Raw genomic sequence first — 25,038 nt, 5'->3', positions numbered from 1 at the left:
GTATTTTGCTTTATTACATTGCATTATCAGGTGATCTACAGTGAGAATTTCTACATGATATCAGAGGTAGCTGATCCATGGAGAAATTTCTACATGGTATCAGAGCCAAGTTGATCAAAGTGGAGAACAATATACAAAGAAGGGAGAAGTTCGAAGTTTGAAGTTCTTGATTATAGGTACAGAATCTATTTCTTATCACGTCTCAAAGTTCACCAATGGTGTTCAATGGCTTGAGACTCAAGGATGGAAGCTCGAATTACATAGCCTGGAAGGATCACATGGAAGTGGTATTAGAGGACAACAGTTTGAAGGACTTCATTGATCAAGAAGTCCCCAAGCTAGCAGCAACTAATGTCTGAGAATTGGCGGAGTGGAAGAAATGTGTGGTGAGAGCGAGGAGGATTCTTCTGGAGGGAGTTCGAGACCATATTGTCTCAAGTCTCCATGGGAAGGAGACTCCATTTTCAATGTGGAAGACATTGAAGGATCTATATCAGAACAACAACAACCAGAGGAAGCTAGTGCTGAAGGACAAGCTTCAGAAAATCAAGTGTGAAAAGGGCGACACGATCTCTACATATCTGAACAAGCTCACAACCTGCAAAGATGAGCTTGGAAGTGTAGGAATCATGACATCCGATGATGATATAGTGAGTCTTACTCTCCTCGGTCTTCCTAAGAGCTGTCATAGCTACTAGGACTCAGTGAATGGAAGAGAGAAATTGCTAGATTGGGAACGAATGTGGTCAGATCTGATGTAGAAGGAGATCAGGAGGAGCACCAGAGATGGTTCTTCATCCAAGGATGATGAAGAAAATCTAGCCTTAGCTAGTAAGGCAAGGAAAGGGAAGGAGAAGGATTCTCATCCCAAATTGAGTTCTTCTCATGGTGGGAAGAAGATTGACAAATCTAAAGTGAGATGCTTTAATTGTCACGAGGTGGGCCATTATGCAACTAATTGTCCATTGAAGAAGTCCAAGAAGGGATCCTTGGAAGGATCTGAAGGTGAGGCAGTGGCCTCTCAGTTCGAATTGGATTTTACCCATATCGCATGCATGGTTTCATCGATGATGGGTTGTGGTTGGTTTCATGACAGTGGAGCCTCATTCCACATGACCGACGATAAGAGTTTATTCAGTAGCTTAGAGGAGAAAGACCTCAAGATACTCATAGAGGTGGGTGATGATGAAAGGTACCATGTTCCAGGTGAAGGTATGGTTGCTTTTCAGAGGGAGCATGGAGCTTCTATCACCCTAACTGATGTGAAGTATGTGCCTGGACTGAAGAAAAACTTGGTATCGATCGCGATGGTGGAGGACAAAGGTTACGATGTTGTCTTTAGCAAGGGAAAGGTTTTGCTTAGACACATCACCACGGGTCAGGTGAAACAGATCAGTTCACAGGTACATAACCTATATGCTCTTGAGGTTCAAGATGCATGCAAGGCCTTGAGGAGAAAGGCAACTGTTAGAGACTTGGTGGTTGAGAGGGAGAGTACATTAGCTCTCAACATGCAATGCCAGAAGAAGTCTCAGACAATTGTGGAGGAGCCACAATTGGTGAAGCAACTTCAGGAGGTTGAGGAGTAGCCACAACTAGAGAAGCCGAGAGGAGATCGAGTGGAGGCATCGACTCATGCAGAGACCTCTAGTAGGGGGAAATTTTGAGCCAAGTGGGCAGAGGGATCACATGTAGCCATACCTCCAGGTGTGAGGAGGGGCGATGTGAAGCGATAGTCCCAAGAAGGCTGAAATAGGGGCAGGATCCTTGAGGTACCCAACCTCTTTGATTAGACCTTGCTATGGGAGCCTCGATGAGGAGTAGCAGGATTGGTTGAGTGGGTAGAGACAGAAGCGGATGGAGTGGCAGAGAGAGCTACAATGCAGGAATCCTAAGACTACACGAGGCTGCAGCAGTGCGAGAGGCACAGGAGTGTTGCACCAGTGCAAGATGGCACAGAGAGGTGTGCAACAGTGCGAGATGCAAGGAGTTGTTGCAGCAACACAGAGGTCAGAGAGGGAGCACTTGTCAACAACAGAGGGTGCTTCAGCATCAGAGGGTGTTTCTAGCCCAACAGGGAGGTCAGTTGGGAGATCAGTTACTTACTTCTCAGTAACTGAGTTGTAGTGCATTAGTGGGTAGCACAATGTAACATGAAGAGAGGAGGTGCAGTGCGGATGCAGTGCTGGGAGATAGAACCATCAGTAGCACGGATGCAACAGGAGGAATTAGTGCGATTGATGCAATCAGAGATCAAAGCTAGAGTAGTGAGATACTGAAGAGCATAGAGGTGCAGAGTTTTCAGTCAACAGAGGTAATAACAGTCAGAGAATTTGGTGACAGAGGCATCATTCTGATTCAGGATGGATATTTTTTTGTGTTTCTAGAGTTGTTGGAGCAACAACACTTGAGAGAAGTGTTGCATGCAGAACATTTCAAAGGTTCATGATCGGGTTCGAATTGAATGCCTTTCTTCTTGAGAGGGAGTTTTGAAAATAACAACAAGAAATGCTAAAAATAGAAATGCTAAAAATAATATTGCTATAGATAGCATTTCAGGATATATTCCAATTTTAATTTGTCCTTGAATTAAAATTGAGAATTAAAATTCGAATTTAGTCTCATTAGCTGTTTGAAAAATAATTAATCAATTCATCTTGAGTTAATTAGTTGGTGAAAATCAAACATGAAGTCTTTGTGAAGACATGCAACAATTATCCCTTTGATTGAGGACGTTATCCCTTAATTAAGGAGATAAGGATGAGTTGTAATTAGTTAGCTCAGTTAACTGAGTTAAGTCCAATTAAATTAGTTCCAAACAGTTGGAGGAACTAATTGTGAGTTCAGTCAGTTAATGCATGCATGCATGCAACTAGTGTTCTTGAGATAACTGAATATTCTCTCATAAATAACTCATGCATGTCAGTGCAGACAAAGACCCAGTTGAGATTAAAGATATGGACATTGTACTATTAGTTGGAGGATTTTTCCTCTAAAGGAAACTCATCCATGCAGAAGGAATTATCTCCTTTAGGGTTGCGCAATTATTTCAGAGGTGAGTGTTGTGTGTGAGGTGAGAGTCACACAGGTTACAGCTGGAGGACCCAGAAGAAACTGCACAAGGAAATAGGAGGCTTGGAGGACTGAAGGAATGCATATGTGTTGTCTATTCTGTCTATGAGCAACAGTGAGGGATTGTACTGAGAGCTGGATAGCTTGTGAGCAAAAGCTTTGTGTAATCCTGAGATATTTACACTTGTATGATAATACAGATAGCGGGGTTTTTAGCTGAGGTTTTCCCCAGAGTATTCTTTTGTGTTTCATGTGTATGATTTCTTCTTCTTAGTTATATGTGTTTCGATTGATCTTGCTCAAATTGATTAAGCTTCCACAAAGTTTGATAGTAGAAGTAGATCAAGTATTTTGCTTTATTACATTGCATTATCAGGTGATCTACAATGAGAATTTCTACATGGTATCAGAGGTAGCTGATCCATAGAGAAATTTCCACAGATTCGGGATCCCTCCCTTATGCATATATAGGTGCCAAGTTGTTGTGGAGATACATTTCAAATCATTTTTCTTGATGGAAAGAAGTTCTACGGTTCAAATACTTTTAGCAAGGCCAAGATTTCAGCCTCAAAGCTCCCCTAGATCCAAAACGAGGCTCGTCCAACTAGAAGCTCTTCTATTCATCCATGGATATGATTAAAGAGCATCTTTCCAAATATCCAAGGAATAATAATTTTATAAATCTATGGCTGGATTGAATCCTTGGTAAACAAGTTTTGGAAAGTCATGAGGAGTTAATCCTCATGAGATATTGGCTTATATTTGAAAGAAAATTCAGGCTATTAGATATTTCAAAATGGATAGCTTAAGTTTATGAATTTGTTGGGACCTGGGATGTGTTCCACACCATCTCTCAGCTCAAGTTGGCATATTGATGTCATTATTCACTGGCTGTGCCCTTAGGAATCAAGCCTCTATTGACCATTGGGTGGAAAAACTTGAAATTTATGGTTTGAGAAGGCTACTTTGTTTTATTGTTTCAAGTAGGACTTCCTCCAAAGTCTCATGTTTGGTCATGAGTTTGGACTCCCAACTATCCATCAAAACTTAACTCCTTTTGCTGGTTGTTAACACATGGTAAAATCTTGACAATGGAGAATATTTGGAAGAGGAATTGTTTTCCCCTCACACAATCATTTGTGCCTAAGATAGAAAGAAATAATTGCTCGTCTTTTTCTCAGTTGTTGATTTGTTCGCTGAGTCTGGGAGTTCGCCCTTGCTCCTCTCTTTTATAGAATTTGATGTCCTGACCAACCCACCTCCCTCTTTAACTTCTTGGGAGGGTTGCTACCATGGAAAATTCAAAAGAAAGAGCTCTTTCAAGCAAATTTGGTTGGATTTCCCAAAATCTATTTGTTGGAAGGTTTAGATAGCTTAGAATGATAACATTTTCAATGAGAAGCAATATCAACTTCACTTTGTAGCCTCAAGAGCTTGAGTGCCATGAGTTGAATATTGGAAGAATTCTTTCCTCCTTATTAATATGGGAAATGTGGATTCCCAAGAAAAGGAATGGTTTCTTAACCTCCTTCCTGGTTTGCCAAGAAGCAAGAAAAATCACTTAAGTCCTACAAAATGGTGGAAGTTGAAGTTAGATCAAGAAGAAATTAAGAAATTGAGGAAATCTCAGACATCATTTTTGTTGAGTTTTGATGGTGCTTCAAAGCATAACACAGGAGTGGCAAGAGCAGGATGGGTTATTCTCAACCCCGATAGAAAATTTGAAATTGAGTAAAGTTGAGGGTTAGGCAATTGCACAAATAATGTAGTAGAGGCATATAGATTACTACAAGGGCTCCTTTTGGTTAAAGAAGCAAACATCAAAGATTTGGTGGTGTTGGGAGATTCACAACAGGTTATCTATGACCTTGTTCATGGATCTTTGCCTTAGGATTGCAAGTTGCGAAGCATTATTTATCAAATTAGGAATCCAAAGCTAGCCTTCTCTACTATTAACTTCTTCCATGTGTTGAGAATGAACAATTATGTTGTAAATGATCTCGCCAATAAAGATGTAAACTTGGACACATGAGTCCTAATGAGAAACGATATTCTTTTTCTCACAACTATTCCTTAATATTGTGTTTGATATGCAGTGTAAATTTTGTCTAAATTTACAAATCTTTTAGAGAATCTGCACCTCCAAAGACCTTGTGTCTTTCAGGATGGTAAAACGGCTAATTATATATTAAGAATAAATACTATCGCGAGATTATAGATTTAACTAGCTTCGAAAGATTTCCATTATACTCACGTGGTATATAGGCCACGTTCCAAACGTAAATTTTGATTTTATACAATATTCTCATCACAAATAAAAAAAGTCTAAATATATTCGCTAAACATCTAAACATCTAAACTTCCTCAAATTTCCTTTTATAACATTCATACATGAAAACTTCTTACTTAATAATAGTAAAATAACAAACAAAACCTCCCACATACACGACAATCAAAATAACACATGACCATAGAGGAAAATTGCTGACAATAGCACGCACTTGACATTAATAGTAATAATACTTACCCCATTTTCATGGTTAAGGTAAAAAGTATTATAAACATAAAAAGAAGAGAAAATATTTGTTTTCTTATCCAATTTTTAAAATTAAATCACTCATCAAGGATTCCAATGTCCAAAAATAATGGTAAAGGTTCACTAATGAATCCTTGTCCAAAAAGAATGCCAAGGGTTCACTATCCTAATTATTATATGGTTTCAATGACTTTGCAAACTAATGGATTGTAACCTTCATTCCATTTAAAATAAGTAAACTTTTTAAATTTTATTTAACACTAATAATATAAAATATATAACATATTCATTGCAATTAATTAATTATTATTATTTTATTTTATATATATATATTTTTTTTTCTCATCCGTTATTCCAACCCTCTCTGCCGCATCGGTTTAAACTTGGGTTATCTGTCAACCATGATTGGCTCATGAAGCATTAATTTAATTAAAAAAAACAAAAAACCACCCTATAGAAAAAAAAAAAAAAAAACGCACCGAAACTGATATAAAGATCAAATTATAATAACCATAGAAGGCGAAAAGCACTTGCGATTCGTCAACATTTCCCTGTGGTGTATTTATCTACAAACGAGAGAGACTGAAAGTGAAAATCTGAGGGAAGCTCACAATCTTTCATCGGGCAAGAGGGGAGGCACGGATTTTTGCTCACGCGGCTGCTCACGGAAGGTATAACTTGTCTGAAGCCCTTTAAACTGCCTGCCCGTCTTTTCTCAATCCCGGTTGAAACCCTTAGAAAAACGGTTGCAAACCCTCGATAATTCATACATTAGATTATATATATAGACACGATTAATCCAGGGATATTCCCCTAGAACTTCGGTTGCTTTGCATACTGGTTAAAGGATTTTTCCCTCCAAAATTGGTCGATCAGGATTTTTTTTGAGGGTTTCGGCATTGATGCTTTTCTGGTTAGGGCAAAGGGAGTAATAATTTGCACATGAAGATTCGTCCTGTGGGTTGAGACTAGAAGGTCTTCGGGGGCAGTTTTAGGTGGTGGGCAAAGAAAGACAGCGTTTGGGATTTTTAAGGGCAAGAAGGATGAATAACCATCCCAGAAAGCCATTCAGAATCGAGCCATTCAGGCACAGGGTGGAGATGGATCCCAAATATGCCGAGAAGACCTGGAAGATTCTCGAGCATGCAATACACGAGATCTATAATCACAATGCCAGTGGTTTGAGTTTTGAAGAACTTTACAGGTGAGTTTAAGATTCCATTTTCATCCATTTGGGTTTTTTTTTTTTTTAAATTTGTTCAATGTCAAATTTTTGCCATATTTGCGAGAAAGGAGGGTTTTATTGTAGGGCTGATGTACACATTTATTTTTCACCGGCATTTGAGAAATTTATTGTTTTTATGTGTGGTTTTCCCATTGGATTATTGTTTTGTCATTGTCCTTATCAACCACGGAGCAGTATTTATGCTCTTTGATCTGGTATTTATGTTGTTTAACACACTTCTTTGTTTCGAACATTGATCCTTGTAATTGAGGATATTGATACTTAACCAAAACTCTGATCTTTAACTGGTCCTTTCATAAGGTGCCCACATCTTTGTCGTTTTAGTAAACATGTAAATGAGTATTAGAGTGCCAAAGGCTCAGCACGACAATGTTCTCTTAGTTAGAACATTGAACCTTAAATAGATTACCATAATCAAAAGACCAAGCTGGGCTTTTATTAAGATTTACACTAGTAATTGAAGATGTTTTCTGCGCTTGGAAGATAAGTTGCAAGTTTTTATGGGGTTCTGTAGATATAATAATGGATTGTCATGTTGTCTCCAGCTTAACCGCAAGGTTTTAAATGGTATTTTTCTTACGTAGTTGATCATACTTTTAATCGCAACATTGTAAAGAAGAATGACCATGGACTAGTTGGATTTTGTGGAAACTGTTATCTGCGAATGTTATTGCTGACCAGATATCTGAAACTAGCCGCCTTTTACTGATTTTGTACTGTTTCAATGGAGAAATGAGGCTGATTTCAAGCAGACTTTTTTTTTGCAATTGGTACTAGATTCTTTCCATTGAACTTTTCCTCATTAGAGTTGTTGCTCATCTGTTCTACATTATTGATAGAGGCAGCCATTCTTTGGCACAGCTAGACTAACAGACTAACAGAACTTGTCTCTTTCTCATTGATCCATCTTTTGAATATTGGTTTGTTCCGTACATCTACTTCGATTTAAATTGCCAATGCTTATTTGGCTTCAAAGGAAACCAGTTTGAAAAGAAGGATAAACTTATCTAGCTACTTTTTGGAGTCTCCGTAAATTTGTGTTGCAAACATTCTGATTTTTTTTTCGAAAATCTCGCAAAATCTTGATTTTTGGCCTAGCTGATATTTGCTGATTTTTGCCAATATTTTGGTGGTATCTTAATTTTGCCGATGTTTGCGCTTTTTGTTGAAATTTTCTCAATTACAATCTTTTTGGTTTTCAGGACCCTTGCTGATTTTATTCTGATGCCGATGTTTGCAATATTGGTTAAACTCAATAAAAACATCTTAATAGATCAGGCACTACAAGTAACTGAATGATGCAAGCCAGAAACACAAGCATTTCTGTTAGGTTGAACCATGGCCTCATTGACACCTAACTGTATCTTAGACAATTTTCCATCTGATATTATAGAAGATGAATCAACATTCATATCTATTCCTGGAGCTGCTTATAGTATGGTCAAGAGTCTGGAATGCTGCACATGAAATGTTTGCTATTCAGGTAGGATGAACAGTACTATCTACAAGGCAAGAATTCAGAGGGAAGTCCTCTCTCGTGAATTTGTCTTGCATTTTGATTGCTAGCATGAAATATCAAATATAGAGCTTTTTTCTTGGAAAAAAGCTTGAACTGTAGTATCAATAGGTTTTCTTTCTGAGTTTTGTGTCTTCACATATGCCAAATGTTCCAAAACTAGAAATATCGGAAAGCCTTTCACTAAGATTATTTCTTACATGCAGGAATGCTTACAATATGGTGCTTCATAAATATGGGGAAAAGCTCTATTCTGGCCTTGTGACCACAATGACTGGCCATTTGAGAGAAATTGCAAAGACAATTGAAGCTGCTCAGGGGAGTTTGTTTTTGGAAGGGTTGAATAGAAAATGGGTAGATCATAACAAAGCACTGCAGATGATTCGGGACATTTTGATGTATATGGATAGAACATATGTTACAAACTCCAACAAAACACCTGTCCATGAACTTGGATTAAATCTGTGGAGAGACCATATAGTTCGTGCTGCAAAAATTAAGGATAGGCTATTGAATACACTTCTTGAACTTGTACGTTGTGAAAGAACTGGAGAAGTCATCAATCGAGGTTTAATGCGTAATATCATTAAAATGCTAACAGAGCTGGGGCCTTCTGTTTACCATGAGGATTTTGAGAAACATTTCGTGGATGAGGCATCAACTTTTTATTCTATTGAATCTCAACAGTTTATTGAATGCTGTGATTGTGGTGACTATCTGCAGAAAGCTGAGAGAAGGCTAAATGAAGAGATAGAGAGGGTTTCACACTATCTTGATTCAAAGAGTGAGGTAAAAATTACAGCTGTTGTTGAGAGAGAAATGATAGCAAATCATATGCAGAGGTTGGTGCACATGGAGAATTCAGGGCTTGTAAGCATGCTTGTGGATGATAAGTATGATGATTTAGGACGCATGTACAACCTGTTTCGTCGGGTTCCTGCAGGACTTCCTACAATCCGAGATGTAATGACTACCCATTTACGTGAAACAGGGAAACAGTTAGTCACTGACCCAGAGAAACTGAAAGATCCAGTGGAATTTGTGCAATGCCTTCTTGATGAGAAGGACAAGTATGACAAGATTATAAGTGAGGCTTTCAGCAATGATAAAACCTTCCAGAATGCCTTAAATTCATCTTTTGAGTATTTCATCAATTTGAATGCAAGGTCACCCGAGTTTATTTCTTTATTTGTTGATGACAAGCTCCGAAAAGGCCTCAAAGGGGTCAATGAGGAAGATGTTGAAGTGGTTTTGGACAAAGTGATGATGTTGTTCCGGTATCTTCAAGAGAAGGATGTCTTTGAGAAGTACTACAAGCAGCACTTGGCTAAGAGACTTCTATCAGGCAAGACTGTTTCAGATGATGCAGAGAGGAGCCTAATTGTAAAATTGAAGACAGAATGTGGTTATCAGTTCACATCAAAATTAGAAGGTATGTTTACAGATATGAAGACTTCTCGTGACACAATGCAAGGTTTTACTGCAATGTTGGCTGCATCCAGTGAAAGCAATGAAGGCCCTACTCTGGCTGTCCAGGTTCTCACGACAGGTTCGTGGCCAACACAAACTGGTGCTAGGTGCAACTTGCCTAAAGAAATCTTGGCAGTGTGTGACAAGTTTAAGGCATACTATCTTAGCACTCATACAGGCCGTAGGTTGACATGGCAGACAAACATGGGAACAGCAGACCTAAAAGCAACCTTTGGAAAGGGTCAGAAACATGAACTTAATGTCTCAACTTATCAGATGTGTATTCTTATACTTTTTAATTCAGCAGAGCGCTTGAGTTACAAAGACATTGAAGAAGCAACAGATATACCAGCTCCAGATTTGAAGAGATGCCTGCAGTCTCTCGCATGTGTCAAGGGAAGAAATGTGCTGAGTAAGGAGCCTATGAGCAAGGACATAGGTGAGGAAGATGATTTTTACTTTAATGAAAAATTTTCCTCCAAATTTTACAAGGTAAAGATAGGCACAGTTGCTGCACAAAAGGAGACTGAGCCAGAAAAACAGGAAACACGTCAAAGGGTGGAGGAAGATAGGAAGCCTCAAATTGAAGCTGCTATTGTTAGAATTATGAAAGCAAGGCGTGTTCTAGACCATAACAATATCGTGGCTGAGGTAACCAAACAGCTACAATCACGGTTTCTGCCCAACCCTGCTGTAATAAAGAAACGAATAGAGTCACTCATTGAACGGGAGTTCTTAGAAAGGGATAAGACGGACCGGAAATTGTACAGATATCTTGCTTGAGATATTGCTGAAGAATTTTACTTGTGATCTGGATAAATTTGTACATGTTAGCAGAGGGGCTTCCTCATTGCAGGTAATCATCTTAGTCACTGCAAGTTTGTTCTCAGTGATATAATTGTTGAATCTTTGTATCATGACATGATATGGGAGGCAAGGATATGGCAAAATTGTCATTTGCGGAAGAATTTATTTTTGTAAAATTCCTAAGACAAGGTGTATTGCTTAACCAGCCTTGTAATTTCATTCTCTCACAGCTGGAAAAATTACAGTATTTTATGTGGTTTCATCATGTCATTGAATACCTTGGGTTTTGCTGCTATTTTAGGAAAACCGTGTACTGTGTCTGTCCTGTAGTCACAAAACTTATGTTTTATTATTTTTTATTGTTTTTCTAAAGTGGATTCTTGCTGTTGAAATGTTGGTCTGAATGGCCTAGATTTTTTGTTGAAACTACAGTTGTTTTTAAATGATATTTGTTGTTGAAAAGGCAACAGAAAATGAAAGGACACCAAACATGAGTATATTTGCAACCGTTTGTTTTATACCAAATGCCAAAAACAATGCTTTGTTCAAAATTGAGTTGCAAAGGAGGCAAATTCACGAACCTGTAGTTTTGTTGCAAGCAAACATGGATTGGTTGTGAATATTTTTCAACTACAAACATTAGATATCAAATTAATAGGCAATAACTATGAATGAAAGATGAAAGCCTAATCCTATCTCTTTAGAGAATGATAATTTTGAGAAACTTGCAGAAGAGACTGGCAAATTAACTTCAGATTGAAACTTTGATATGTTGTTGAAGTTTGGATGAGCTTTATTCCAGATATTTTGTACTGGTTTTATCATTTATGCTTTATGCCAAGACAGGCAAGGTTCTCTACAGCCTGGGTGGGGGAAGAGCTAGAAATCTTCCAATTGAAACTTTGATCTGTTATTGATGTTTGGATGAACTATATTCCAGATATTAAATACTGGATTCATTGTGCTGAGAGAAGCAAGTTGCTCTACAGCAAGTTGATTCTTCATGGTGCTCAATAAATGAAGGATTAAGATGGATATATGCTAGAGGCATCTCACAAATATCTGCTGTAGTTTACTTTGACTAAATAAAATTTCGACTATTTAGGAGTAGCTGCTTCTTTTCCTTGAAATTTCTTGATTGTTCCGTCGACTATCACGAACATATACTAGATCATTAGATGGAATTTCTGGAACTTCTTAGAAACATTCCTTTGAAAAGAAAAAAATAACCTACTCTAAGGTTACAAGAGAGTTAAGTTTAACCAATTTAGCATGAATGTGCCTGAGTTTTCCTAACCTTGCCCATGGAAGTTTTTATTCTTATCAAATAGAATATGCCTTTACATTTGGATAGTAGGCTCTTCGTTTGTGCGTTTTGTGGACTTTTGTGAAAATCAGTTTTTGTTTGTTTGTTTGTTTGTTTTAGACTGGGGGATTATAATTGTATTGAAAAGTTGCTGTGGTTTCACTGTCTAGTATAGTAATGCAAACAAGGTGTTTCTTTTCAACAGCCGCTATTTTAGGAAGAGTCCAAAATACAAAATTCTTTCTATAGAATGAGCTGTTCTAGCATCCAAAAAAATTATAGCATTAATGTTAAATTATGGTATGTTTTATGCTTAGAGTAGTTTACTTATTTTTCTTCTTATTACCCACAGATTGGCAATGGCATATACATAAAGTAAAGTGCAGATAGAACATTAAATGATCGACAGAAACTAAGCCAAGACAAGAGACACAAGATGTGGCGGCTAGCCAGGGACAAACCCCAATGCAGGGAAACCCTTTGATCAATTCTTCTTTTATTTTCAATAGTGCAGCTGAGAGAAATAGTACAATTTCAGAATTCTGTAATTTTATATCAGCAGCAGTAAACCCTAGATCAGCAAAGTCAAACTTCGTCAAACTAGTGGAAATTGACCTCCAATATGTTTGGTCAATTTCTGGTCAGCTAACCCTCTAACAGCCTGAAGATACAGCCCCTGAACAGCCCTGAAAACGTAGTCAAACTGCAGTTGACTGAAGTCAACTTGCTGCCTCAAACTAGGGCAGTCAACACCGGTCAAACCAGAGGTCAGATCACTTTGATTTCGTGCCAAAATCTGTGGCTTGCCCAGGAGAGGCAGCCACACCAAATCCGCACTCCTAGATGGTCAACGCTGGTCAAAGAGATGACCTGCAGCCCCTGCGTCCTTCTTCCTGCATCTGCCTTGCTCTATTGTGTCTTCTTTTCCAGCCACATGATTGAGAGAGAGAGAGAGGCTTCTTTGATGCGTAGGAGAGAGAGAAGATGAGTGATGAGATGAGTTGCAAATGACTCAACCTCTCTTCTATTTATATGAAATGCTGGAGCGAAAGCGGGGAGCGGGAGCGAAAACGGAGCGGGAGCGAAAGCGGGGAGCGGGAGCGACATTTTCAGAAGCTCTCGGTTTGGGAGCGAATCTTAGAGCGATTTTTTAAAATATATATATTTTTATATTTTTTAATTTTTGATACATATATGTCAACAAAAACATGTAGAATGATGAATTAGATATAAAAAACATAAAAAAACATAAATTGATCATTGAACCATATCACATCAATCATCTAGAAGTTATAATCTTCATTAACCATGTCCACAAGTTAGTAAATACATATTACAATTGCAACATGTTGAGTCTTGTGAATTATGATTCATCAAATTCAATCTTAAAGTTTCAACTTCAAGCTTTCAAAATTGAAAATTCAATATATAACATTTATCATCATTGATCACCAAAGTTGTACTTGTAAGCTAAGTTTAACCATTACAAGAAATAATATCTTAGATATTTCTAAGTCCTAACTTCTAATTGTTAACATGAAATGAAATGTTATGAAATGAAACATGAATAATGAAATGAAATGAAACAACTTTAGTCTTTCACGAAGCGTCATATTCATTATTCACAATCATTACCAATGAGTTATAATTGCCAACTTCAAACTTAAAATTTTCATTGTCACAGTCATATATTGTTTACAAAAAATATCATTATGATATGAAAGAGTCAAGAGTCAAGGACTCAAGACTCAACAGTTTTGAAAACTAATAGAAATTAGAAAAGACAAGTAAACTATAAATCTACATGTGGCCCTTGCCACGAGAGTCTCCAGGAGTATAAGCAGGTCGTGGTGGTCTTCTAGGAGTCTCCTGCACAGATCGATGACCAGAACTAGAAGGCACATGCCTTCCACGTGAGGGTGTAGATGGAGGTGGCGACAACAAAGGAACAAGACTCGGAACTCGAGCACTGCTACTGGATGGTGGAGGTGGAGATGGCATGGCTGCTGCAGCTGCAGCTGCTTCATCTTCATCCCTTATGAGTTCCTCTTCCAGTTCTTCAAGATGCACTATACCATCCTCCAAATTGTCATCCTCTGGGTGATTGTCCCAAATTTTATATGTGGGATCCTCATAAGCCCGATCACAGTAATGACTCAACAACTTCAAGTTGTAGTGCACATAAACCAAGCTTTCTGCCCGATTTTCATTGATTCTGTTTCTTTTCACATTATGTATGAAGTTGTAGGTGCTCCAACAGTAGAAGAAGTATTTACAACCTGTGATAGAACTTTTTTTGCCAATTTTGGCAAAAGTCCATGGCCGCCATATGTTTCCCACCATGTGAGAGCATCAAATCTGTCTTTGTCTTCCATTGCATGGAAGGTACCAAACAAACTAGTGCCACTGAAGTATTTGCCTATTTCAAGGCGCACAGCGGCACATTCCTCCTTGTCAGGTATCAACTTTTCTAATGCTTGCAAATATCCACTAGTTACCTTTGCATCTAAATGGGGTTTGGTCCTAATCCCACCCCTTGGTGCAGGTTGGCCCAACCAAGATGTAGAGTAGTATTTTGGCGTAAGGATACACGCCAAGCAATGTAGTGGAAGATTAAGTCTATTCCACCGTTCACACACAAAATCATGAATCAGTTTCTACAAGTCGAGATCTCTGTTATGAACAATATCTTTTATTTGCCCCAACATGGTATCCATCTACTCATACACCTCGCCAATCACTGGTTTGTCTGTATTTGTAAACCGAATCATGTGATAAATGGGCTTGGTGAAATCCAATACTTGCCTCACACTTGTCCAAAACTGACCATCAAGAGCAGCCTCCTCCACCAGTTCAAAACCTTGCTCGTCAGCTACATTTGTAGCCCTTTCCTTTAATACCTGCCAATGTGGACTTGATACCATGCTAGCCAATGACTCTCTTACCTTCAAAAGGTGCCTGAAGGTGAGGTAATAGCTACCAAATTTGGTCTTCGCAATCTTCAACAACTCCAATCTTGAGTGACTGTGGAAAAGGCCATGGGTATTGCTATGATTTGTAATAAATTTTGTCATTTGTTTGCTTTCTTGTACAAATCACCAATCCATTTGTATTGTGCATTTTTGTTCTTGACAACATCATGCATCAGAAGGTTCAATGTGTGAATCAAACATCTAGAGCAAAATATGTTGGGGTATTTATCCTCAATAATTGCTCTCGCTGCCTTACAATTAGGAGCATTATCAGTGATGACTTGGATGACATTGTATGGCCCAATACGGTCAATTGTTTCAAGTAATGCTTCTGCAATGTTGATGGCGGTCCTGAACTTGTCTGAGTAATCATGTGCAGTTAGAAAGATGGCACCACTAACAGACACAGCAAGAACACTTATCAATGGCTTGCCTTTTACATTTGTCCATCCATCAGATACAATGGACACCCCATGGTCAGTCCAAGAACTTGTCATTCTATTCAAAGAATGTGATATTTTTGCTTTTTCATGATCAAGTCCAATGGTTCTTGCCTTGTCATACCCAGGGCTTTTGTATCCTTTAGGGGCATCATTTATGGCAGAAACCATTTCGTGCCAATAAGGTGAGCAAATAACATTGAATGGTATCCCATATGCATAGAGAAGCCTGTAAACCTTTGAATCCACATCATTCCTACACCCCTCATCAAGGAAATCTGATATGGTTCTACGCCTTAAAGCTGATGACCCTGTGCCTCCATATCCACTGCCTTGGGAGGATGCTGAAGGAGTTGTTTGTGCTTGTGATTGTGAGCTTGGTTCAAAGAAACCCCTTGATTTTTTTGATTTGTATTGGGCTCCCTCCTCTTCCCTTATGTATTTGGCTCTATCCGCTGCTGACATCGCTGGACAAGTTTTGATTCCTATTTGTTTGTCTCCATCCCATGGCCTTTTCCCGCAGAGGTGTTTTATTGCACGGGTGTATGAACCTGTGTAATCATTGTTGCAATGGGGGCAATGAAATTTAGTGGTTCCACCCCCTCTCCCTGTTTCAGGCCTGTTAACATATTTCCACAATGGGGTTTGGTCTTGTTTAGTTTTTTGAGAGTCATGTTCACCCTCCTCTAGCTCCTCCTCACTGGAGTTTTCATCAAATCCACTTTCTCCAACTTCTTCATCCCCCTCTTCATTTTGGCCCCTCCGTTTCCTGCTCTCCAACACCATAATAACCATAAAAGGGACCAAGAAGAGGAAAATGCCAAGAAATATAGCCAGGTCCATGATGTTTGATATTTGTAGGCTTTTGAATCTGCAAATTAATTTAATTTATTTAGATTAATTAATTTAATTTAGATTCATGATTTTTTAACTAAATAAAGTTAATAAACTAAATTAAACTAAATTACTAAGTTACTAACCTCTTTGCAGGCTTGCTCCTTGCTCCTCGGCGCTTGCTCCTCGCTCTTTTGCTCTTGCTCTCCAACTTCTACTCAACTCATTCAAGTGATAATGAAATTTTTTTTGCCCCATTGTGTTTTTAAAACATATATATATATATATATATATATTTTGGTGGTTGTTGTTTGTAAATTGTTTTTGTTTTTTGTTTTTTGTTTTGTGTTTGTGTTTGTGTTTTTTTGTTTTTTTTTTCTTTGCCCTGATCACTCCCGGAGCGAAAATTTAACGCTTGGGAGCGATTGCTCCCGAGTTGTAATTTTCGCTCCGGGAGCGGTACCGCTCCCGATTTTGGCAAGGAGCGCCAATTTTTTTATCGAGAGCGCGCTCCCGCTTGGAGCGCGGATTGGGAGTGGGTTCGAAGGGGGGGAGCGCTCCCCCGCAACTCTGGCTGGGCATGTGTGCCACACACTTAGCTGCTCGCCGACGTTGACAATTTGTCAAGTAATTAAAAATAAATTCATATCTCCATAAATACTTGTCGGAATCAGATGATCTTTAGATCAATCCTACACCTCTCGACAACCTTGACAATTTGTCAAGTAATTAAAAATAAATTCATATCTTCATAAATACTTGTCAGAATTAGATGGTCAATCCTACACCTCTTAATGAGAGGAATCTGGGAAAAATATCAACAGCCATAAATAAGGTGACCCACATGGAGTTTGGCCCTAGTTGCCAATTTTAACACTCCCTCTCAACTAGGGAGAACTCCATCTGCAATCTGTTTGACTGTCGCTACTATCCCAGCCATCAAATGCACTGCCCTGCACCACTGGTCCTGCTCTGCTTGACCTATTAAGAAGAAGAGATGATCGAAGATGTCCACTGACCCGAAGTCAGTGTCAGAGTGTGTCATAACACTCTCACTGATCTCAGATCAATGGAGGTCATCCTAGCATAGGGAGTACGGTAGATACAATGATGCGTCCATCGATAGTACTACTTTGGTCCCTAACCTCATTTCCATGCTCATTGATCAAATGAAAGGTACTTCCCATGAGTCCCAGACTGCATGGGTAGGATGCCTCGAAAGGAGAACTAATCATCCTGTCCAAAGGAGAGCAAATCATCCTGTCCAATAGATGCCATGGAGAACTAATCATCCTGGCCTACAAGAGAACTAATCATCTTGTTCCACAGTGGCCACGGAGAACTAATCATCTTGGCCCACAGGAGAACTAATTATCATGTTCCACAGTCGCCACAGAGAACTAATCATCCTGGCCCACAACAGAACTAATCATCCCGTTCCACAGTTGCCACAGGGTGTCATAGAGGAAGGTTGAACCTTTCCCCTATACATAGTGCACCACCAGGGGATGGTGAATTGCCCAGTGGTCGCATGTCGCTCCAAGAAGTACCCCGCGCCCCCTAGAGCTCCTAGAGCTCAATACATCATACTTGACCCTCATAAGAGGGTCTCTGAACGACACCAAGTCGTTCTTGGAAAGTCAAGAATTTGACCTTTCCTAGGGGCTTTGTCAAAATGTCGGCGACCTGTTCATCTGTACCGATATGTTGGAGCCTTATGGCTCCTTGCACCACCATATCTCGAATATAGTGGTACCTGATATCGATATGCTTGGAGCGATCATGGAATACGGGATTCTCTGATAAACGAATCCCGCTTTGGTTGTCACATAGGATCACGGTGGTATCCAATGTAAATTCAAACAACTCACTGAAGAGCTTTCGCAACCAGACTGCCTCACAGGAGGCCATACTAGCAGCAATGTACTCTACCTCGGCGGTGCTCAAAGCCACCGACTTCTGCTTCCTGCTCATCCAGGATATCTAGGTAGATCCCAAAGAGAAACAACACACTGAAGTGCTCTTTCGGTCCACCACACTGCCTGCCCAGTCAGCATCGGTATATCCAAGTAGTCTCACATCTTCGGTAGTGTGTCTCAACCCATGAGTGATCGTGCCACAAAGATGTCTCAGCAGATTCTTGGCATCACTCTAATGTGAGTGGTGAGGCTCAACCATATGTTGACTCAATGTGTTGATTGCAAAGCATATATCCGGACGGGAGTTCACCGAGAACATCAATGCTCCGATGAGTTGACGATACTCGGTAGCATTTCGTAAAACAGGTCCAACAGCACTATCGCTTAACTTCTTGAAGTCAAGCTTCATCGGAGTAGTTACAACTTGCAGTCCACCATGCCGAATCTCTCCAATATTTTCACCACATATTTTCCTTGAGATAGGAAAATCTCCCTTGGTTCTGCCAGACTTCTAGTTCTAGGAAATAGTGCATAAGTCCTAGGTCTTTCATCTCGAACTCAAAAGCTAACTCCCTCTTACATTTGTGAATGAGAGGGTCTACACCTGTTAGAAAGAGGTTATCAACATATAGCACCAGTATGAGAGGCTTGTCATCTACAACCTTAAAGTAAAGATTAGGGCTGGCTTCACTCCTAGTGAATCCCAGCTTCATCAAGTAGCTATCGATCGTCTCATACCACGCTTGGTGTGCTTGCTTTAGCCCATAGAGGGCCTTTTTCAACCTGCACACATGAGATTCTCGATCATAAATCTCAAATCCTTCTGGTTGCTCCACATAGACCTCCTCTTTGATCGAACCATGTAAGAATGCAGTGTTGACATCCATCTAATGTAGGTTCCATCCTTGCGAAGCAGGAAGGGCTATGATCGAGCGGATGGTGGTATATTGGGCAACAGGTGCAAATATCTCGTCATAGTCTATACCTTACTTCTGGGAGAAGCCACGAGTGACAAAATGAGCCTTATACTTTTCCGCACTTCCATCAACTGCATGCTTTATCTTGTAAATCCATTTCGAAGTGACAACTACTTTGTCTTGGGGTCTGGGGAACACATCCCAAACATCGTTTTTCATGATGGACTCATATTCCTCGGTCATAGCATCCTTCCATATTTGATGCTTGACAGCGTTTGTGAATGACGAAGGCTCATTTTGGATGATCGTGCTCATGATGGTCAGGTATCCCTGATACCTGTTCTGCTTCTTACTTTCACGGAAGGTTCCTTTGGGTGTAATGTGTCCTTCAGGATCATCAAGTGTCCCCTTAAGCCATGAAGGCCTCTTTCTAGAAGAGGAAGGCTCTTGCGGAGGAGGATCAATAGGATCCATAGGTTCTTCCACATTGGGCATCGTCTCGTCTTCCTTTTCCTTTGGTTTCTTGGTGTTAGCTTCTTTAGATCCTCTTAGAGTAGGAAGATTGTCAACTTTGCTAAGAGCCATATCTTTGTCAAAGGTGACATCATGGCTAATTTCGACTTCCCTTTGACTAGCCACATAGATTCTATAGCCCTTGGTATTTTCGCTATAGCCCATGAAGATTCCTTTCGTTCTAGATGCACCCAGTTTATTCCTTTTTTCCTTCGGAACATGAAAATAAACAAGACTTCCAAAATTTTTAAAATGAGATACGTTAGGTTTCTTACCAATGAACATTTCCTCGGGAGTCTTGGAACCCAATGCATGATGAGGGCATTGATTTTGTACATATACGGTGGTATTTGCAGCTTCGGCCCATAGAAACTTCGAAGTCTTTGATCATGGAGCATAGCATGGACAACTTCCACAATCGTACGGTTCTTCCTTTCCACCACACCATTCCGCTCAGGAGTATATGGTGTAGTAGTCTCCCTCTTAATGCCAACCTCTTTGCAAAAATCATGAAACTCATTGGATTCATATTTAGTCCCATTATCAGTCCTTAAGATCTTGATCTTCTTTTCGGTCTGATTCTTGATCAAGGCTTTGAAGTGCTGAAACTAGGAGAACACTTCATCCTTCTTTTTCAAGAAGTATATCCAAGTCTTGCGAGAATAATCATCTGTAAAAGTGAGGTAATATAAATATCCTTCCAAGGAGTTCACAGGCATCATACTGGATATGTTTGAGTGAACCAACTGCAATATTTCAGAGGTCTTGCTTTGGCTTGAGGGGAATGGTCCCCTTTTGAGCTTTCCTTCGGCACATCTTGGACAGACACCTTCTTGCTCTAATCTGAACTTGGGCATCCCGGTCACCATTTTTCTCACATCGGGTAGAGCTTTATAATGAAGGTGAGCAAACCTCCAATGCCATAGTTCGGACTGAAGAGATGTGTCACAAGACAAGACACCCAACGGACTTCCTCCAACTTGATATAATGAATCAACTCGAAACCCAAGAGTGAAAGCATCTTTAAAGTTCTTTTTCCATACACGTACCTTGCCATCGTTGAAGGCCACCTTGTAGCCTTTGTCTTCCATTGCCGAGATGGACACCAGGTTCTTTTTGAGGATAGGTACATATAATACATCTTGTAAATGAATTGTATTCCCCTGATTCAATTGAAGAGTGACATTCCCTACGCCTTTCAGGGGATATTTTGAATTGTCCCCAAGAACAATTTCCAGGTGGGTCTCCTTCTCTACCAGATTAGAGAGAGCTTCTTTGTAACCAGTGAAGTGCCTTGAAGCACCATTATCAATAAGCTAATTTCCTAGTGAGTCTGGGGGAGCAGTGGTAGAGAGAGCTGCTGGTAGATAATATTCATCTTGCTTATTGTTAACAATGTTAGATTCATACCTGGAGTTTCTTGGTCGGCCACAAAGATATCTCAACAGATTCTTGGCACTACTCTAATGTGAGTGGTGATGGAATTCCACTTCTGGATGGGATTTTCCAGAAATGGTTTCTAGGTTTTGGGGAACTCATTCATTCTAGCCTCTCTGCAAAGTTTCGTAGCTAGAAGACATTTGATGCTACAAAAACTAACACTCTCTCTTAGCGAGGAAAGTGTTATAGTGCTGCTGCCCCCTGTAGCAACACCTTGTCTCTGCATCATCTCCTTTCACGCTGTTGATGTCTGGCTGCTGCTTCCCACCAACTACCGCGCACTTTGATATGTGTTGCATTTGTGTTGCTGTTGACCTTGCTAAACCATTGTCAAATACTGCATCTGCATTGCAACTCCCTCTCAACTGCTACTGTTGAGAATCCATCAGTTTCTGCTATTGAAATGGATTTTCCACCATAACCCATATGTTCTATGAATTGGATGAAATTAGCTCTCTCTATAGCTTTAGTGAGTACGTTTGCTACCTGATTGCCTGTGGTGACATATTGTAGCTGGATTGCCCCATGTTGAACAAAATCTTTGATGAAATGACATCTGATATCAATGTGCTTGAACCTATCATGAAATATTGGATTCTCAGAGAGTTTTATGCAACTCTAATTATCACAGTAAACATTGATTGCTCCAATTTTCTTCCTGAACAAACTCACTAGCAATTTCCTAAGCCATATGGCTTCACACGTAGCCGTGTTGGCCGCCATATATTTTGCTTTTGTTGAGCTCACTGCTACTAGCTTTTGCTCCCTGTTGCACCAAGGGATCATCCCTGAACCAACGCTGAAGCAGTACCTGAAGGTGCTTTTCCTGTCCACTGAACTACCTGCTCAATTTGCATCTCTAAATCCGATCAATTTGACGTCATCTCCTCGAGTATATTTCAACCCAAGCCTGACTGTTCCACGCACATACCTGAGAATGTGCCTAGCTGTTGCCCAATGAATCTTGTTCGGTTCCACCATGAACTGGCTAAGGGTATTGACAACGAAGAATGTTTGGCCTAATGTTGACCAGATACATGAGTAACCCAATTAGTTGTCTGTATAAGGTGGGGTCGACTTCTTTGTCCCCTGATGCATCTATCTTCTTCCAGTTGGTAATTATTGGTGTTGCCATGGGTCTGTAATCTTGCATTTTGAATCTCTTCAAAATTTTTGTAGCATATCTCCCTTGCCCAAGGAAGATCTCCCCATTCTTTTGCCATACTTTCAGTCCTAGAAAATAGTGCATAAACCCCATATCCTTCATGTTGAATTCTATTGCAAGGTTTCTTTTGCAGTCTTTTATGAGCCTCTATGATCCTGTCAAAAACAGATCATCTACATATAAAACTAGAATGAGAGGCTCATTCTCCACCATCAGATAGTAGAGATTGGGATCTACATCACTCTTGATGAATCCCAATTGCTGCAAGTAACTGTCAATTTGACCGTACCACGCGTTGGGTTCCTGCTTGAGCCCATATAGAGCTTTCTTCAATTTGCATACATGAGTGTGTTTCTCATGAGTTTCAAAGCCTTCAAGCTACTCTATGTATATCTCTTCCTTTTTTCACCCCGTTCAAGAATGTTGTCTTGATGTCCATTTGGTGAATTTCTCATTCCATTTGAGTTGCTAGGGATATGACGGATCTGATAGAGGTATATCTTGCAACTGGGGCAAATGTCTCCTCATAGTCTATTCCTTCTTTTTGTGCATACCCCTTTGCCACGAATCTAGCCTTGTACTTCTCTACACTGCCATTTGCGGTGTACTTGATGTTGTAGATCCATCTGGAACCTACAATTGATCTGTCTTCTAGACGAGGCACTACCTCCCAAACATCATTTGTCATGATAGAGCTGTACTCTTCTACCATGGGATCCACCCACACTTGACGCTGTGCGGCTTCTTGAAAAATGTAAGGTTTTGCAACTTGAACTACCAAGGCTTGATATCTGTCAGGCTGCCTGTGTTGTCTTTTGTCTGTTCTGGGAGATTTGACAAACTCCTCTGCGTCTCTCAAGTTTTGGTGCACTTCCCTACTAGCTCTACCACTGGTGGTGTGAGGTTCAGTCAATTCCTCCTCCTATTCCTACTGCTCCATCTGTTGAGAACTTCCTGGATCTCCTACTCCTAAGGAGATGCTGGTACAGGTCACTGTACTCGATCCTTGCGAATGTCCTCCTGCTTGTCCAACTTGTTGTCCCTTTTGTTGGACTAACGAAACTTGTGCTGATTGATCTCTTGTAGGCATCTCTCGAGATTTTCTGAAAGCTCTGTCTTCCATGAACTTTGCATCTTGCCTTACTACAATCTTCCTACTACTAGGAAGGTAGATCTTGTATGCCATTGAGGTTTCACTATATCCAAAGATCCTCAAATGACTTATTTCAGGGTTCTTCCCTGTGAAGACTCCCGATGTTTTCTTCCCCAATGTTCTATGAGGTGTTCTGTTTTGAATGTACACTGTTGTGTTACATGCCTCAGCTCATAGAAATCTAGGCAAATCCTAGTCATATAACATAGTCTTTGCAGCCCCAGCTATTGTTCTGTTCTTCCGCTTCGCTACTCCATTCTACTGAGGGTTGTATGGAGCTGTCCATTCTCTTTTGATGCCCTCCTGTGCACAAAAACTTGTGAAGTCTTTATCAATGTATTCTCCATCGTTATCTGAACGTAGTACCTTGATCTTTTTCCCTGTCGTGTTCTCTAGGAGTGCCTTGAACTCCCTGAACCGATTCTTTGGTCTTGAGAAAATAAATCCAGGTCTTCTTGGAATGGTCATCAATAAATGTGACAAAATATTCACTTCCACTAAGAGCTTTTGTGGACATAGGGCCGCAAATATTTGAATGTATCAATCCTAGCACACCTTTATCTCTGCTATCACTTTTGGGAAATGCTGCCTTACCATACTTCCCGTCTCTACAAACGTCGTCATGCTCAGTACTAAGAATTGGAACACCTGTCACAGTTTCTCTGAGCATCCTAAGTGCTCCATGGTGTAAATGTCCCATCCTCCTGTGCCATAGTTCGTTCACCTCCATCTCGCTGCTATTGTCCTTGCCTATCAATGCCATTGGAGAATCAATCTGCAACCTGTATAACCTGTTGCTTCTAGCTCCAATCTGTCTCACCTTCTTCCAGCTAGAGTGTGTGACATACACTTTCTTCCCAACAAAGTGTACATTGTACCCCTTGTCCTACAACTAGAACACTGAAATTAGGTTCATACCCAATTCTGGCACATGCAGTGCTTTAGTAGCACTAATGCTAGTTCCTGTTTCAGTTTGAAACTCTATGTTGCCTCTCCCTATCAGAGTACATTTAGTTTTGTTCCCCATGTTGAAATTTTGTACCGGAGGACAGGTGGTTCCCGAAGGCTTTGATCTTTGGCCTAGGGAAAAGTGTCCAAAAAGAATTTATTTTTTCTCGTAAAGTGACTTTATAATTTTTATAAAGTCAAATCTAATTTAAAAGTGACTTTAAGTGATAAAGTTACTAAAGTCTAATTTTAAAGTGACTTTATTAAAGTCAATGTAAAATTAGAAAGGAAAAGTGACTTTGGGAATAAATGACTAAGTGGGTCTTTATTAAAGTGGGGTGAATTAAAAAATAGAAAGTGAGATTTAAATGAGCATTTAATCTCAACCCTAGATCTCAATCTATTTCAGCCATTGGATTTAGGGATCACCCGAAAGTCACTTAGGGTTTAAATGAGCATTTAATCTCAACCCTAGATCTCAATCTATTTCAGCCATTGGATTTAGGGATCACCCAAAAGTCACTTAGGGTAATTTTAAAGTGACTTTATTAAAGTCAATGTAAATTTAGAAAGGAAAAGTGACTTTGGGAATAAATGACTAAGTGGGTCTTTATTAAAGTGGGGTGAATTAAAAAATAGAAAGTGAGATTTAAATGAGCATTTAATCTCAACCCTAGATCTCAATCTATTTCAGCCATTGGATTTAGGGATCACCCAAAAGTCACTTAGGGTTAGATTAAAGGAGGAAAAGGAGGAAAATGTCATTCATTCTTTCATGAGCAGA

At 39.7% G+C, this 25,038-nt stretch overlaps 1 protein-coding gene across 5 annotated transcripts in view; it reads left to right on the top strand.

Annotated features, from left to right (window-relative positions):
• Window positions 1-6,122: 6,122 nt before the first annotated feature.
• The window catches only part of LOC149163427 (cullin-3A-like), a 44,271-nt gene continuing 25,355 nt past the window's right edge, over window positions 6,123-25,038 (top strand). For 3 of the 5 annotated variants that reach the window (XR_016260613.1, XR_016260612.1, XR_016260614.1), the window contains exons 1-2: window positions 6,123-6,812; window positions 8,577-10,696. Coding sequence is in view for 1 of the 5 variants with exons in the window: in XM_089431706.1 (XP_089287832.1) it covers window positions 6,652-6,812; window positions 8,577-10,623 (2,208 nt within the window). In the remaining 4 variants the exon portion in view is untranslated. Of the gene's footprint in view, window positions 6,813-8,576; window positions 10,911-25,038 lie in introns of those variants that run through there. The other 2 variants (XR_016260615.1, XM_089431706.1) reach the window with 2 other exon arrangements.

The sequence above is a fragment of the Pinus tabuliformis genome, chromosome 5_1 (assembly GCF_031772625.1).
Source record: "Pinus tabuliformis cultivar Carrire ecotype Pingquan chromosome 5_1, CPIR1, whole genome shotgun sequence".
In the NCBI taxonomy this organism is placed as follows: domain Eukaryota; kingdom Viridiplantae; phylum Streptophyta; class Pinopsida; order Pinales; family Pinaceae; genus Pinus; species Pinus tabuliformis.
Note: the sequence above shows the minus strand (reverse complement) of the source record. Positions and strands in the feature narration are given on the sequence as shown.